General features: G+C 40.7%; 1 protein-coding gene across 7 annotated transcripts in view; it reads left to right on the top strand.

Moving 5' to 3' along the window:
* The window catches only part of LOC133605874 (RNA-binding protein with multiple splicing-like), an 85106-nt gene that overhangs the window by 46115 nt on the left and 21215 nt on the right, over nt 1-17776 (top strand). For 4 of the 7 annotated variants that reach the window (XM_061959214.1, XM_061959213.1, XM_061959217.1 and 1 more), the window contains one exon: nt 9595-9664. In XM_061959214.1, the coding sequence (XP_061815198.1) occupies nt 9595-9664 (70 nt within the window). The remainder of the gene's footprint in view (nt 1-9594; nt 9665-17776) is intronic. The other 3 variants (XM_061959215.1, XM_061959218.1, XM_061959220.1) reach the window with 1 other exon arrangement.

Below are 17776 nucleotides of genomic sequence, written 5' to 3' on the forward strand. Positions count from 1 at the left end.
AAAAAAACAGAGGAAAGTGGCAGTATTTATTGACCTAACAAAAGCATTTGACACCATCATAATATCCTAGTTAATAAATTAAAACGATTAGAGGATTCGTCCTAAACTGGTTAAGAAGCTACTTGACTAACAGGAAGCAATGCGTGAAGCTAGGCGAATATACATCAACAGAGCTTGATATATCTTGTGGCGTTTCCCAAGGATCAATACTCGGGCCAAAATGTTTCAATTTCTATAATAAAATACATCTCTAAAGTGACAAAGCTAGTATTATTTGCAGACGACATGGCTGGGTTTTGTTCATGAGAGAACACACAGAAGCCAATACAAACAATAACAGAAGAAATTAAAAGAATAAAAAGATGGTTTGACAAAAACAGACTATCCTTGAATCTCAGTCAAACTCAAATAATGCTATTCGGTAACAGTAGAAAAGAAAGTCAAATACAAATAGACGGAGCAGATATTGAAAGACTAGAGGAAACAACATTTCTGGGTGTAATAATAGATGTGAAAAATGAACTGGAAATCTCTTAATAAAAATATAAAACAAAGTGGCAAATATTATATTAATAATGAAAAAAGTAAAATATGTACTAGACAAAAAAATAATTCCATATTCTTTACTGCTTGATAGTGTTACCATATGTAAGTTATCGTGTAGAAATATGGGGAGATAACTACAAAAGTACATTACACTCACTCAGAATAGCACATAATGTTGGATATGGAAAACATACAAACACTTTACTTATTGAATCAAAAATATTGAAATTCAATGATTTGGTGCATTTGCAATTAGCTGGAATTATGCACATAGCAAAATATAACCTGCTACCCAAGAGTGTGCAACAATTCTTCTCAACAAAATAGGAGAAATATAACCTTAGAGAAATGTAACTTAAAACACTTGTACGCACGTACAACACTTACTTTTAGCATATCAGTATGTGGAAATAAATTATGGAATGGATTAAGCAAAGAAGTCAAACAATGTACTAATATGATCCATTTTAAAAGACTATTCAAATTGGAAGTGTTTAACAAAGTACAAGGAATAATAATTTTGATAAACATTTTGAACCTCACTGAAAATTAAATACAACCCATCTCATTAAGGGAATTATAGATGACTTAAGTCCCTATCAAGAGAACTATTTCATTGATGTTACAATATTCGAGGGTGAGGGGGTTTCACGTGTTTGTGCATTTGGATGTGTTTTTTTTTTTTCTGTTTTAGTTTGTGACGATTTGGACTGTTTCTTTTAAAGGATGCGGATTGGGTGTTTGGTTGTTACGCTTCCGGTTTGTATGGCAGCGTGGGGGTTTGCTTCCTGTTGGGGTGTGGTCCGTGTCTGTCTGTTTCGACTGAGGACTGTGGGGTTTGTATTGTTGACTTGGTGCAAGGGCAGCGCAGTTTTTTTGTTTGGTGTGGGTGCTATGGCTCAGTTGTTGGGGCGGTGGTGTGTTTGTGCGGGTTTTGATTGGGGATTGGCTTTTCTTGTTGGGAGTGGCGTTGATGTCTCTTGTTTGCATATTGGTGTTTGGGCTTGCTATCCGACTGGCGCTGGTTGGTCTCCATTGTTGTCGGTCACGGTTTTTCGGTCATTTTGATTTAGCGCGGTGGCACTGGCTGTCGGAGGTTTTGCGGTGGTTTATGTATGTATGTTTGTTTATATATCTGTATGTGTGTGTGTGGGTATGTAATTAATGGTATCATTATTTAATTGGTTTTTTTTCTATTTATTTTTGGCCATTGGGGACTGGTGTTGCCCTCGGAGCCTGCTTGCCCCGCAGGGCTCAGTTTCCCGGGCTACAGCTGCCCGGCTGTGTGTCCCACCCTCTTCTGGATATCCTGCTCGGTGGGCCCCTGCTGTGTCTAGTCCTCGCACGCGGCCTGTCGTGGCGCCTCGGTGTGTGGTGTGGCATGCTGCGGTGTTGCGCGGTGGCCAGCTAAATGGCAAGGCAAGGCAAGGCAACTTTATTTATATAGCACGTTTACAACAATTTTGAAATTGGGCCAAAATTCTTTACATGTTAAAAAGCACAGAGCAAAAAAACTAAGAACATAAACAATGCATAAGATAAACAAGATTGTGCAAAAGAAATACGGTGAAAAGGGTTCGGATAAAAACTACAAATGAAAGATAATAAAATAATAAAAGTGCGACAAATTGGAAGAAAAAAAAACTAAAGCGAAGAGGGGGGGGGGGGGGCGGGGGGGGACTAGAAATGGTGACCTAGTGGGCGGGCTCAGCTCAAGTTAAAGGCAAGCGAGAAAAGAAAGGTCTTAAGAAGGGTTTTGAAGACCCCCAGGCTCTGGGCTGACCTGATATGGAGGGGAAGGCTGTTCCAGAGCTTAGGGGCGGCAATGGAGAAGGCTCTGTCCCCTCTGGTTTTTAGCCTGGATCTGGGGACCGCCAGCAGCAGTTGGTCAGCTGACCTTAGGGCTCTAGACGAGGTATGATGGTGCAGAAGCTCGGTCAGGTATTGTGGGGCCAGGCCATTTAGGGATTTAAAAACAATTAAAAGTAATTTAAAATCAATGTGAGGATGGACAGGGAGCCAGTGGAGTGAGGCCAGGACTGGAGTGATGTGGTATGAGGTAATGGCCTTGTGTGTTAGCGTGTCTGTGATCTCTTTTTTGTTTTGTTTTGTTTTTTTCTCTTTCCTCAGTGGAAGGTTCCGCTAGAGCGGTTGTTGGATGTCCCATCTCCATCATTGGAGTCCCTGCAGGGATGTGGTGGGTGGTTCAGTGGCCGACTTGAGTAGGACGGCCCTCACACTTATTTTCTGGCCCTGCCCTGCTGTCCTGGGTTTGGGGTTGGGCTCGTGGAGGGCTGGGTTGCTTATGGGGCGGGGTGGTCTTCCTGTTTGGCTGCAGGGAGTCTCTGGGCACCTCGAGGCAGGGCGTCCCGTCTTTCTGCCCGTGTGGGGTGTGGTCTCTCGCTGATTTTGGGGCTGGTTTTCTCCCTCTTCTCCCATGCCTTGTCCTCGGCCAGGCGCGTTTGTCTTCAGCCTGTATTTCTGGTTCCTACATTATATATCAATATAGATCAATACAGTCTGCAGGGATACAGTCCGTAAGCACGCATGATTGTATTTTTTTATGACAAAAAAATAAAAAAATACCAATCAGAATTAAACTCAATGTAACGGAGTAAAAGTAGCGTTTCTTCTTCACAAAAATACTCAAGTAAAAGTAAAAAGTAGGTAACAATAAAACTACTCTGACAAGTACAATTTTTTTCAAAATGTTACTTAAGTAAATGTAACGGAGTAAATGTAGCGCGTTACTACCCACCTTTGCATACACACATATAGACATACATACATACGCTACATAGGTAGATATGACCATACATAAATACAGTACATACGCACGCATATACATACATACACAACATCCATACGCACGTTCACTGTACAAACATACATACACACTGTCTAGACCAGGGGTCGGCAACCCGCGGCTCCGGAGCCGCATGCGGCTCTTTGATCACTCTGATGCGGCTCAGCAGCTTACTTGCTGAACCCCCCAATTGTCCCGTGAGACTTCCGGATTTCAGTGCCTCTCGCAGGAAACTCCCGGGATTAACATTCACCGATTTTCACCCTTACACCTATAATAAGGGCGTGCCATGATGGTACAACATTTGGCACTCTCTACAATCTGTATTAACAGCGTGACAGCCCAATACTTGTTATACAATATACATCTTCTGCTTGCACACGTGTGTGACAGCAAGGCATACTTGGTCAACAGCCACACAGGTTACACTGACGGTGACCATATAAAACAACTTTAACACTCTTACTAATAATGCGCCACACTTTGAACCAAAACCAAACAAGAATGACAAACACATTTCGGCAGAACATCTGCACCTTAACACAACATAAACACAACAGAACAAACACCCAGAATCCCATGCAGCCCTGACTCTTCCGGGCTACATTATACACTCCTGCTACCACCAAACCCCGCCCCCACCCCAACCCTGCTCCCTCACACATCAACCCCCCCCCCCCCCCCCCCTCTGTGCGTCGGTTGAGGTGGGCGGGGTTTGGTAGCGGGGGTGTATAATGTAGCCCGGAAGAGTTAGGGCTGCATGGGATTCTGGGTATTTGTCCTGTTGTGTTTATGTTGTGTTACTGTGCAGATGTTCTCCCGAAATGTGTTTGTCATTCTTGTTTGGTGTGGGTTCACAGTGTGGCGCATTATTAGTAAGAGTGTTATAGTTTTTTTTTTACCGCCACCGTCAGTGTAACCTGTGTGGTTGTTGACCAAGTATGCCTTGCTGTCACCTAAGTGAGCAAGTGGAAACGCCATACAACGTGTGACTGGCCAGGCACGCTGGTTGTAGTGGATGCTATATGCTGTACCAACACGGCACGCATGACGCTGACAAGCGCCATTCATTTAAAACTCACGTGCCGCACCAGCTTTCAAATTCCATATAAAGGTGTGGGCAGCGTGTCTGAGACCCCTGGTTTATACATGGCACAAAGCAAAAAGAAAACTTTGTATAGAGTGTTATTTCATTTATAATTTCAAAAAATTTTGCGGCTCCCATTGTTTTCTATAATTTGTGAAACTGGTCAAAATGGCTCTTTGACTGGTAAAGGTTGCCGACCCCTGGTCTAGACACATGCACATATACATACATACATGTGCATATGTATATAATCACTATTCATCAAACATATATTTAAGTTTTTTTTGTGTGTGTGTGTGTGTGTGTGTGTGTGTGTGTGTGTGTGTGTGTGTGTGTGTGTGTGTGTGTGTGTGTGTGTGTGTGTGTGTGTGTGTGTGTGTGTGTGTGTGTGTGTGTGTGTGTGTGTGTGTGTGTCGGAAACTGGGTAGAAACAGAAACACGGCACACTGCTAAAGCTTAACCTATTTTACCATAACAATCTATAAGGTTAATATTGTCCCCTTCGCTTTCTTTCCCCCATCTTTATCTGTTTTCTTTTGTAATTCAAGTATTCATTACATTTATATATTGTTGCATTTGAAGTGATTTTAATGTTGATAATAAAGGTAATAAATATTATTATTATTCATCAATAGTGTTATTTCTATTGTTATTTTTTATTACTCCTTTTGTTTTGTAATAATCATTGTAATTTCTGTGGTATAACTATCTACTTCAGTAACTGGTTCTTTGATATAAATGTTTAGTATATTTGTATATAACATATTTGCTGATTTTGTTTTGTTGTTGTTGTGTTTGTTTGTTGCTTTTTCTGTCTTATCCCCCGACTGTCCCCGCAATTTCCCCCGCTGTTTTCTTTTTTTTTTCTTCCTCTTTCTATCCCCTCCTGCTCCGGTCCGGCTGCGCCAAACACTAAATACATCCATTTAATAAAGTTAAATACAAATAGAGCAACAAGAGAAGTATCCCACATTTATTTTTTTGGTAAGCAATTCTGTACAACATATATGGGCCCCTATATCAACAATATGATTTGGCTTGACAGGACATGTTAAAAAAACAACAACAACAAACAATTATGAGACTAAAAAATTATCAAATGTGTCAGTAATAGCAATGACTTGGAAAAGGGGTAGAATTAAATAAGTTTTTATCTCTTTCTTCTCCTTTTCGGACATCTTGGAAAGAGAAATGAGAAAAAATGGAATTTCTATGAGGCAACATATTGTGACTGCATACATGTTCGAAATAAACTTAAACCAACCAGCTAACTAATAGCTGTATTGTGAAGTTACCTGCTTATCGTTCACAATCATAATTATCTTATTTTTTTAGGATTCTAAGGACGATAAACAAATGCTTGCAAGATGCAGCTAATGGGAGTCACCATTGCAACCTTCAAAGCCCTCTAAAACAACTTAAAAACCCTCCAGCAACATTTTATTTACACATTGCAAGTATATTTAATGTAATAAGAGAAACGTTTATAACGATATGTAATATGTACAATATTTCCCATATTTTGGTAATTTTAAGCATTACCGGAACTTATTTCCTCAGCGCATTTATTTCTGTTCCAATAGCAACACACTTCTGACTTTCGGCAACAAATGTGTGTTCTTACTTCTGGAAACAAACGCTTGTGTTTTCTAATCATTGCCGACTTTTGTAATAGATGACAAAGATGGATATTTTGGACAAATGATGTTTCACAACATTATCTTTTTAAACCTGAATATACCAAGAATGAACTGCTGGTTATAAAAGCGAGCACAAAAAGAGGGTGAAACGGAGCAGACGGAACCCGAGAGAGTGAGGACCGACGTGACTTGAAGGTGTAAATGGGGAATGGCGTGTTTACCCAAAATCAGCTGGAAAAATAACGTCCCCTGCCCTGCTTGACCAAACAGACCCCTGTCCATCGAGTGAGTCACTATAAAAACAATAATCATGATACATGCAGCATGTCATGTTTGTTATTACAAGTACATACACTGTCGAGCGAGCTGTGTACAAACAAAACGTGAAATGTGGGAGAATACTTTACAGATACTGTAATATAAATGATAAATGGGTTGTACTTGTATAGCGCTTTTCTACCTTCAAGGTACTCAAAGCGCTTTGACAGTATTTCCACATTCACCCATTCACACACACATTCACACACTGATGGCGGGAGCTGCCATGCAAGGCGCTAACCAGCACCCATCAGGAGCAAGGGTGAAGTGTCTTGCCCAAGGACACAACGGACGTGACTAGGATGGTAGAAGGTGGGGATTGAACCCCAGTAACCAGCAACCCTCCGATTGCTGGCACAGCCACTCTACCAACTTCGCCACAATTCACTGATGAAGTCCGAATAGGGCCCTGGGGAGCGGTAGATAACAGCCAGGTGGAGAGGCAGCGGTGTGACAAACCTCATAGTAAGCACCTCAAACGAGTTATATTTATTATTTAGGTTAGGGGTAAGGTTAAAGTTTTTGTTGTATATTAGTGCGACTCCACCACCCCTTTTAATGGGACGGGCGATATGCGCTCCCGCATAGCCAGGAGGAGATGCCTCACCCAGCGCAAAAAAATCAATATGGTTGTTAATGTTTTTCAGTCAGTAAAGATTGACGTCCAATTGCTTTGTGTTGCGCATTACGAACTCAAAAGCGATTTAGCTGTTGACACAGAAGATGGTTTACGGCTAATGCAGCAGCATGTCGCCGCAAGGCGATGTGTTATTACGCTAAAAAAACAGTACCTCAGTTTTCGCTGCTACAATACCAACGTTGCTACAGCTTGATTCTCATACAGGCTACGTAACGTAAACAAATTATTGTTGCTGGTTTTCTGATTCATTTTTAAAGTGATTTAGAGGCAGAATGGATTGCTCCCACTACCTGCCATGGTAGCCCCTTAGAACGAGCCGATTATTACAAATTAGAATGCAAAAAAAACCCAAATAACTTTTGTCTTTTTGTCTGAGGCAGGTAAAGATATAAATACTTTTTACCTGCACGTCTGGCCGCAATCTCTGCATTCTTTGGTCACGCGTCACGCCTAGCCGTGACAGAATAAAGCAGCCAAAGAGACGTAACACTCCAGAGATGGACAGGATAATCCGGCCAAGAAAGAGTAACCTTGCGAAAATTACATGAAGGGAGTCCCTTTTTTTTTGGTGTTGCTTTCTTCGCTGCAGAAAGCCAGTTGCATTCCTACTCCAGTGGCTCTGGAGACACTCTGGGTTACAATTTGCCTAGCTTGGCTTCCACTTGAGTCTGAAGTCAGATCACCACCGGTTCTTGCTCCCATTCCATTTGGGTCTGAGGTTGGATCACCTCCCGCTCCTGCGCCACGCCAGGCTAAATTTCAGTCACTCTTTCCTCCTATTCCGCTCCAGTCCGAGGTTAGGTTCCCTCTGGCTCCTGCTCCCATACCACCTGGGTTCGAGAACTGATCTCCTCCGGCCCCGGCATCACACAAGACAGAGGTTAGGTCACTTTGGGTCCCGACACCTATTCTAGTTCCAGGTCCGCTTCCACAGTTCCGGCTCCACAGCAGCCCAAAGTTCAGCTCCTTTCTCGTCCCGGAATCATGTCAGTCCGTGCTGGTTCCGGCCGGGTGGTCAGGGTGGGACGGAGCTTTGACCCTATTCCAAGCCATACTCCTCCCATCTCTGGTTTTGGTTTCAGGGGATTGTTTTAGACCTACTGGTGTTGGTTTCCAACAGTCATGTTTTTCCCAACCATTGATCGAGAAAGACATATGGAATTCGACTTTGGAGAGGGGTGGCTGTTACCTGAAGCAGTGCAGCTGGATATGCATAAATTCAAAACTGCATGAGAAGCGGCTATCCTTCATTCATCTTCCTCATCGTAGCAGACGCGGCCTACTTGCTGTCGCCACTTTCCTCTTCCTCACTTGATAGTTTCGCTTGACTCGTGTACCTCGAGCGTCACGCCAGCTGCAGCGTCGCTCTACTTGCAATCATCACCTTGCTCTTCAGGGCGGGAGCACATGTTGAGAGATCCTCCGCCATTCATCCCTTGGCCCATCCTGGATTGGTTATGAACTTGGAATGTCTGGAATCTGCAATCAGAAAGCTTCTTTCTTTATGGTCATTGTCTGTGTGGGTTTTCCATGTCTCATGGTAAGGTTGCTATTATAGTTATAGTTATGTTTATGGTAATTGTTTATTTAGAACATGCATACATACCAAAAAGGGAGTAGAAGGAAGCAGAGCTTATTTAACTCTATACCTTCTCCTTTTTTTTTTTTTTAGCAATTGCTAACACATTTGTTCATTTATCCAGAAGGCTCAAGATAAGGTCTATCAATACATTCATTTGTATCTTTTCTCTATTGAGTAGGTTTGTTTCACTTTGTTGTGGTGCTTTCTGGTATCTTATTGCATTGTCACCTTTTATGCATTTTTTTTATTTTTTGTCGTCTCTCTAACATTGTGAAATATTGTTACCCGCCTGAGCTACAATCATAGACTTTTTACCTGCCCGTCTCTGCATCCTGCGGGTCTTGCATCATGCCCAGCCGTTATAATTTAATTTTTTATGGTTTTCTTCCACTATATTGATATCACACTATTCCTATAATACACCTTTATCAGTACTGTTGAAAAATATCACGATAATATCATAGTTACTATGCGGTACTATCCACTTGTGACCTCCTGGGTTCCCATCACATCACAATTAAAGCTTTTTTCCAGAAGTTTCCATCATTATTTTTCTTTTCTTTTTTATCATTAGCTAATTTTTTTCCTGCCTGCCTTGATCTCCTTCATCAAGCAAGAAGCTTCCTAATCTGCAAATCTCCACTGCGACTTCCCAATAGAGTTTACAATTGATCCTATTTAAAATTCTTCCCATGAAACCCATTCGACCTGATTGGTTGGCAATCTTGCTACCTCTTCTTTTTACTTTTAAGCTTCAGTGTATTTTTAACCCAAAGAGCCCTCTTGCTATTTATTCCTCGCTGTCTTTTATCCTAGGCTAGCATTTCCATGTGTGTGATGCTGAGCTTCAGTCAGCCTATTTTTTTTAAAGCTTTAGAGCCTTGTGATGACCTGTTGGGAAATAGCTAATGTCTCATATAGAGTGGAGACAGATGCGTCATCTTATCATACTTGTCGAAATGTGCTGTGTTTTAGATCCGTTGGCTCCCACCTGCAGATGGAACTCCTCAGGGATGGAAGTCAAGGCAGTTCTGCTGAAGTATGTGTGAGTACTACACAATTATACTCATGTTGGGATACTTTGTTTACATGTGCATATGTTGGATACATCACAGCCTGGTCTATAAGGGTGGGTAATCAGCAGAGGTGTGGACTCGAGTCACATGACTTGGACTCGAGTCAGACTCGAGTCATGAATTTGATGACTTTAGACTCGACTTGACAAAATGTAAAAAGACTTGCAACTCGACTTAGACTTTAACATCAATGACTTGTGACTTCACTTGGACTTGAGCCTTTTGAATTGACATGACTTGACATGACTTGCTACTTTCGCCAAAACCCAAAGATGAAAAAGTTATTCGGGAGCGCTCCGTATTTTTCATTGTGTACCAAACTGTTAGGAATTGGTGAGGTGGATCCCAAGGATGCAGAGACGTATTGTGTGTGGACAATAGTTCTTCCTTTTATTTAGGAGAAAACTCAAAGTAGCAAAACAAAGGCGATGGTGGTATACACAAGAAACACCATGTAAAAAAACTACTAAGAGAAACAAAATGCACAAAACTAAAAGCGCAAGACAAGGCTAGGAAAAATACTTCATGAAAGAAGTAAACAGAAAAATAAAGTACAAAATAAAAACGCTAGACAAGGCTAGGAAAATACTTCATGAAAGAAGTAAACAGAAAAACAAAGTACAAAATAAAAACGCTAGACAAGGTTAGGAAAAATACAGGCAAACCTGAGAAGATGGGCACAAGACGAACTAGGGAGTTCTCTGGCAAGACCAACAACATGTGTGTCTGTTGCAAGCAGAAGACAAAGTTCCGGCGCTCACATGTTGTCAGCAGCCAGGTTAAATAGGCTGCCACTTAATTGTCCTCAGATGTGTGCTGCTGCCTCGCGCCAGCTGCACCCCACACTGTGGACGAGAGAGAGAGAGTGAACAGGTGACAAACAAAACAGATTGAGCAAGGAATTACAGATTACCACACAAACTTGTACAAATGCTTACAATAATGAGTTGTTTTGATTGTCAAGTAAGTATTTAGATGACTTTTAAGGCTAAAGAAGGAAACTAGGAGATTTGCATATATGCTTTAAGTAACTTTAAGCAACTCGAGGTCAATTTGGTCCTATTAACTCACATTATAACATATATATTTTATACAGTTGAAACTCAAAAGTTAATTCAACTTCAAATGTGAAACGTATGTATGATATAAACTCGTTACATGCGTATCAAATCATGGCTTAGTATTGGAAAGCCCCCAATTTTCTGAGATTTTTATTTCAAGGTTTTCATAAGCCATAATTATCAAACGTATATCAAAAGAAAGCTTGGAATATCTTGAGTTGCATGTTATGACTCTGTCATATATTAGTTTAATAAAGACACCTTTGCACAACATATTTTTTTTGTTCCACCTGCATACTGTAATAGTGTGCACTGACAGTTTACATTTAAAAAAACTAACAAAAACAATCCAATCCCCGCAGTGCATAGCCCCAAAAAAAACTGTCACTGTGTGTACGTGCCTATATGAGAGAGTACGGGGGCAAGCCCCCAAAATTGATACTGGTTTATCATGTTAGTTAAACTTCCCCTTCAATTTGCTTCCAAAATTAGATTTAATTATTGTGATCGCATGTGGCCAAAAAAGTGAAACTCTTAATCCAACCTGTTCAAACAGAAGGATTGCAACATGACCCTTCAAAATAAAACATTTTGGAGCCTAAATTTTCCTGTAGCTATGTCTGAAGTTGGTGAAAGTATTTAAATGTATATTCATTAAAATATGTATATATTACATTTTCATTAGACTTTAATGATAGGGACAGTTTTAGTAAACATTTTGGGAACTCATTTGCTTCAAACATGTTAAGGCATGAAAATTGTTATACATTTTTGACCATGTCAAAACCAGTGCTAAGAATTAGGGTCTTACTGTTTTCTAGTATCGGGTAATCTAAACAATGACTATTTAAAATGTTACAGCATTGAACTTGTTATCGTTACTTACAGTGAAATGTGGCGCGGTATGCCTTGTTTGAGTGATGGTCAAACGTGCACAACACACAGTGAACACACACAACAGGAGCTGCTGCTGGCAACAACTCAGTGAAAACCGCAAGATTTAACTTTTACATTCAACCCTACCCAAAGAGGTGGTGAGCGGCAACCAGGAGTCCTTCAGGAACCAAATCTACATCATCTATTAATATCTTGGTGCGAGAAAAAAATGTTTGTTGCAAGGAAAATAACACGCAAGCAGAAGAACACGTTAAGTCCACTTAAAAAAGGTCTTCAAATGGTTGGTCATCATATTGGTCTAACGGATAGACCGGCAGGACTTTACCATTTTAATTATGGTTCGGGGGTGAATCAACAATGGTGACATTGTTACTGTGAGGCAACAAAAAGTTATCTAGTTTGAGTCCAGCTTGGACAACAAAGGCTTTTTATGGGTAGAGTTTGCATATTCCTGGTCAATCTGAGCCGTTCATCTGTTTATACCTTCATCTAACGCTGAGTGATGTATCGATATATTCAAATTTTTTGTGCAGACGATGTAAGAAATAAAAAAATCTTATCTTTTTCTCCTCTTGCTCCGGCATGCTTTTTGCCCTTTAGGAACTTCCGTAGCTTGCGCCGTCTTCCTTACTTCCTTAGCGGCACTAGCAAAACATAGCTTATGCGAATGCTAACGAGAGCGAGACATTTGTTCCTCAGAAAAAAAAAAAAGTGTGATTACACTGGCTTTGCAGCAACAGGCATGGAACAAATGACTGCACGGTGCAAAGTTTGTTTAAAACTGTTAGCAGCACAACAAATTTATTTCAGCATCTGAAACCTAAGCCTCCAGCAGAGTGCGGGAAATGCAACTTTTTATAAGGCGAACAAGACCGCAAAAAAGAGACTACGGGCTAAAGAGCATCTTACTCTGGTGGTATCATTAAGCCTACGGTATGTATGGTAATGAGTATAATGAGAAAGAAGCACGATGCACAGAGAGGTCATTAAAGCAGCCGCTATGCACATTGCCAAATTGTATGAAAGAAAAAGCCTCTGTTCATCCATGTCTATGAATATTCTCATTCATCCAGTTCATTGTAACCTCAGGGCATTCAATCGATCGCAACTGGACTGTTTGGTTTGTTTTAGAAGACATTTTGCCTCTCATCCAGTAGGATTGCTCGTTTGCATCAAAACAATACACTACAATAGGGCGAAACCATCCTTGCCCAGGCACACCATCCTGGTTTTGGAGTATAAATATTTTAGGTTTTGGCACCAGCTGCTAGACTTTATCTGACCAGTCTAAGTTTATGAGCATGAACTGATGAAGCCTACTTAGGTATTGGCACCAGCCGCTAGACTAGATACGAGCAATCAAAGTCTAAGACTAGATCTGACCAATCTAAGTCTATGAGCACGAACTGAACGTCTTCTAAGACAAACCAAACAGTCCAGTTGTGATCGATTAAATGCCCTGAGATCTGTTGATCCACTTACTGAAACAAACTATAATCCTCAATGTTTTACTTGATTATTTGGATACAATGTATAGTACTACATTTTTATTCATACAAGTATTTTATTCAAGACGGAAGTTTTAAGTTTTTATAATCTCACTGTTGGTAATAATTATTTGCAAGCAATGTGCAATGCTACATTTTTGTAACATAATTATTTTAATCAATACAGAAGTATTGCTTCCTAGAGGAACCTCTTAATTTAGTTATTTGTAAATTATTCCATAAAAGGTACAATTTATCTGGTCTAAAAAGAACAACATTATTCAATATAGAATTTTGCTAAGAATAAGATGCAGTGTATGCAGTGTAATTTCACACGACTAGTTTTTGATCAACTAAAAGTAAAATAAAAAAAAAATAAAAAAAATAAACACTTGTTTGCATTATCTCTGTCAATTTGTGTTCAATGGTTTCTTAGAAAAAATGTTTATCAAGTTTTTTGTGAAAAAATTGCAGATTTTATTTTCATGGCATATCGCCCAGGCCTAAACTCTTTTTATAGGCAAAATGGTCCCTGGTTTACTCTCAGCTTACTACCACTACTCTGAGCACCCAACTTTTAGGGGCCTCCCTAGTGGAGTTTTGGTTTTCCCCCAAAAACAATATCTACATTTAGATTCCAAGAACAGCTCCTGCAAAGAAACATGCAAGCATTGGGGGGACATGCGAACTCCACAAAGCAAGGCCCCCGATGGGTACCAAGTTGGTGCCACTCAAGCTTGTGTGTGTCCCTGATTAGAAAATGAAATTATATTTTCCTGTCCTGTCATCCATCCATCACCATCCTCTACAAAGCAAAATGGTTTCTTGTTCATCTCCAGCCTAGACCACTACTCTGATAACCCACTCTTTCGGGGCCTTTCTACGTAGAGTTTGGGTTTTGCTCGAGTTTCCCATACAATAAAAAAAAAGTCACGTTAATTTCCACATGGAAGCCCCAGAGAAATTAGTTTTCTGTAACAGTTGAATGAAAAACAAATGGTTACCTACACCTACACAGCACAGATGCTAAAAAGGGGGTGGGGGATGTCCCATCCGAAGCCCCCTGTAATCAAAAATAGAAAAGCCTCTAGGCCCTGGCTGTGTTTCTCACATACCCTCCATAATTGGTGGAATAGGGCTGGTGATGAATGCGCCAGCTGACTTCTATCTACTCTAATTCAAGTGAGCTTGTGTGTAAAATGTCAACAGTGGGAGTATGGGCGAGAGAGGGTGGGGGTTCCACTTCCTTGTTAGTAGGGGGAGGGGGGCCGCAGCTGGTCAGAGTTGTGCAGGAACCATTGGTTTTGTAAAGCCTCGGGGCAAGCAGCCAGACGACATAGCACGCATGGGAAAGGAGCGTGTATATACACTCTACGTGGACCCCCACCTCCACCCAGCCCCCGGCATGTGTTGTCAAATGGAAAATCCGGATTACCTTTCCCCTTCACTTCACTAGGCATTAATGTCCACTATTAGCTTGTCTCTGCATTCACAAGCTTCTGTCTGTGAAGCACACTTGCCACATACAATTCCGCTTGTGGGGAGCTTGACCAGTCTGGACCTCTTCAAGGGGAGGGGAGGGGTCAGACAGGCGGTGGGGGTAAGGGCATCACTTAAGGCACCTGTACAACGACTGCAACCTGTACTTAGCATAGCATTCCATTCCAGCATTCTCATGTTAGGATCATGAAGGTTGAAACAGTATGGGGTAAAAGTTGTATGTAGTTGTGTATTATAAGTAAATTATTGTAATATTACAAGAAAAATTCTGAGCAGTATGAAAATAAAGTTTAAGTCTTGATATTACGGGAAAACTGTCGGAATGTTAGGGGAAAATGCCAAAATTGCACGTGACTAAAATCCTGTTGATTGAGTAATATTGTAATAAAAAAGCAATGTTATTGAGAGAAAAAAATACAGCAATAGAGGTTTATAATGCAATAATTAAACAAAATGGTCATAAAGAAAGGGATAAGAAGCTCTTACTTGTATCCTTGTTGTGTCTTGCACAATGTAAGTGGTGTTGTAAGGTAGGGGGAAACAGGCCTTTTGTCCATTTCATAGGAGAAGACCCTTCTACGTGTTCAAAAACACCATTGTTATCCTTTTATGGTTAGAGTTAGTTTTAGCTTACCAATCTCCGTATTTTCCACCAAAAAGCAGCTACTGCCATGCTACAGTAGCTTCCATTACTACATACAGTAGGCACAGGCCACACGCCCAGACCGGGAGGGAACACTGGATCTAATTGGGATACACTGATCTTGTACTATGACACAAATGGCTGCTCTGTATGTCAACAAAAATACTTCCTGAATAATATACAGTGTAACCTCAATTTACAAAAGTAATTGGTTCTTGAACACGGTTCGTAAATAGAACATTTTCTATAGTAAATCATAGTTTCCTAAAGGAAACATTGTAAACATGAATAATAGGTTCCAGCCTCAACAAAAATCCCAAAAATCATTATTTTCCCCACCTCTCAGAACAAGAGAATCAAACCCCTCTTTTCACTCCGCTCCGGCACAAACACGTGCAGCTGCTGTAACCGATGAAAAGCATCAATGCTCTTGAAGCCGTAAACACGCATGCACATGGCGATTTATTGACGCTGGAAAACTTACTGACTCAATTTTCATTTATCGTCGGTTAATTGACTTATCACATATTGGCCCAGGCCTACTGGCAACACTCGTAGACACATAGAAGCCACAATGATGCCCTCAAAAATTATCAGAATCTCAACACTCCTTAATTTTAACAACCATATTGCTACAATAATAAACATTTAAAAAAAGTAAAATCCACCCACAAGGAGATGAGGGGAAAAAGGAGCAGGCAGGAAGAGCGAAAAACGGGACCTCCCCCCACCCCTTTCCGTGTTTGCGTGTGTGCTTCTATAAAAGAGAGACAATACCTGCCGTGCCTTTTCATACCTGTGCTATGGCATTGTTTTTCAGAAAAATCTGTTCTCTTCACAATTAAAACTTAGTCTCTTTCTAACTCCTAAGGGATTCCCACTTTTTTTCCACGCTGGTCTGTTGGCATTTTGGGACTCATATTGAGTTGGCAAAATGGACAAAACTTGTCCAAAGGGGAAAAAAATCCCATAAAAGGCACACATAATGAAGCGCTGAGGCGTGACGAGGAAGCCTCCTGTGCAGAAAGCGAGTGGAGGGCTCCACCTCCGCGACAATGAACGCCTTGCGTTTTGTCCGACAGGCATGACTGAATGAAGCGTTCGCACACGTAGACATAATTTGCACACAAATGCATACTTGGCTCGATCTAAAAGTTCGTAAATTGAAAAGTTCACAAATAGAGGGTATTACATTTTTACAAGTTTTTTTAAACAATATTTCAAAGTATATTAATGAACTTTTATTTATAAACGTTTTACCCATAAGGAAATTAGGATTCTTAATCATAGTGGTGTCAATAACCACATTTTTAATCATATTTTACCATTGGGTAACACTATGCATTCAATGTAAGCTAATATAAGGTATCCAAATCGCTATTTAGCTCTTCTTTGGATATAAGAGAAAAGATGGAGCTGGGTGTTGGATTTAGATGAACTCACAGCATAGGTTCAAGGTTCAAGGGTTTTATTCGTCACATGCAGAATACACCACAGTGAAATGCTTTTTTCCATGCTCTTCAGATATTGCGTACAGTGGGATCCAAACACTAGTTGCTGAATCTAATACACTAAATACAAAAAAATACAACCATTTGTATAGCTCTGATGTACATTAATTACAAGACAATAAGTTGCACAATAAGTCCCAGTAGTTATGGTAGAAGTATCAGTACAAGTAAAAGTACACTAGTCACATACAGTACCAGTGCAGTATGATATAGTATAGCAGTATATACAGTGTACACAGTATATACAATATAGGAAGTAATACATTTTAAGGTGTCTACAGTTCTTTTGGCAGTTGAGTAGTGACAGTAGTATGAACAAACAGTATGACTTCTTTATACTCTTGTTTTTACATTATTTACAGTCATTGAATGAAGAGTATTGTAGTCCAGTAATTACAGTGGTAAGTAAAGTGATTCTTGTGCGTGCGGTTTTGTGCAATTGTGATAAAGTGTTAATCAGCGGTGCAGTTGAGCAGTCTGATGGTTTGGGGATAGAAGCTCCTCCTGAGTCTCTCCATGTTGGCCATGAGTTCTCCGGTAGCGCTTGCCTGACTGCAGCAGTGAGAAGAGGTAGTTGCTTGGGTGGCTAGAGTCCCTCACTATCCTCTTGGCCTTGGATCTACACCGCCTGGTGTAGATGTTGCAGATGGTTGGGAGCACACCTCTGATGGTGCGCTCGGCTGGCTCAGGGATGCTTACTTTAAATTACCATCCCTAATCCAGTTGGTATGATTTGGGATATCTCAATCGATGGTTTTAAGAAGTAATGGCGATAGAATGTGCACAGATGTGCACCTTTCCCTTTATGCCTGCGAGTGAAAATGCCTGACCAACAGAGCTGCCAACATGCATACATTTTGACTCTTGAATACACTTTTACGCTTGGCTGCTCTTCGGGTACGCAATTGGTTCATTTTCGACTTCAGTCATAATACCTCTGTGTCAAGGTGACAGCGCACAATGCACCAGCTTGCAATACACA

Source organism: Nerophis lumbriciformis, linkage group LG05, assembly GCF_033978685.3.
Source record: "Nerophis lumbriciformis linkage group LG05, RoL_Nlum_v2.1, whole genome shotgun sequence".
Lineage (NCBI taxonomy): Eukaryota > Metazoa > Chordata > Actinopteri > Syngnathiformes > Syngnathidae > Nerophis > Nerophis lumbriciformis.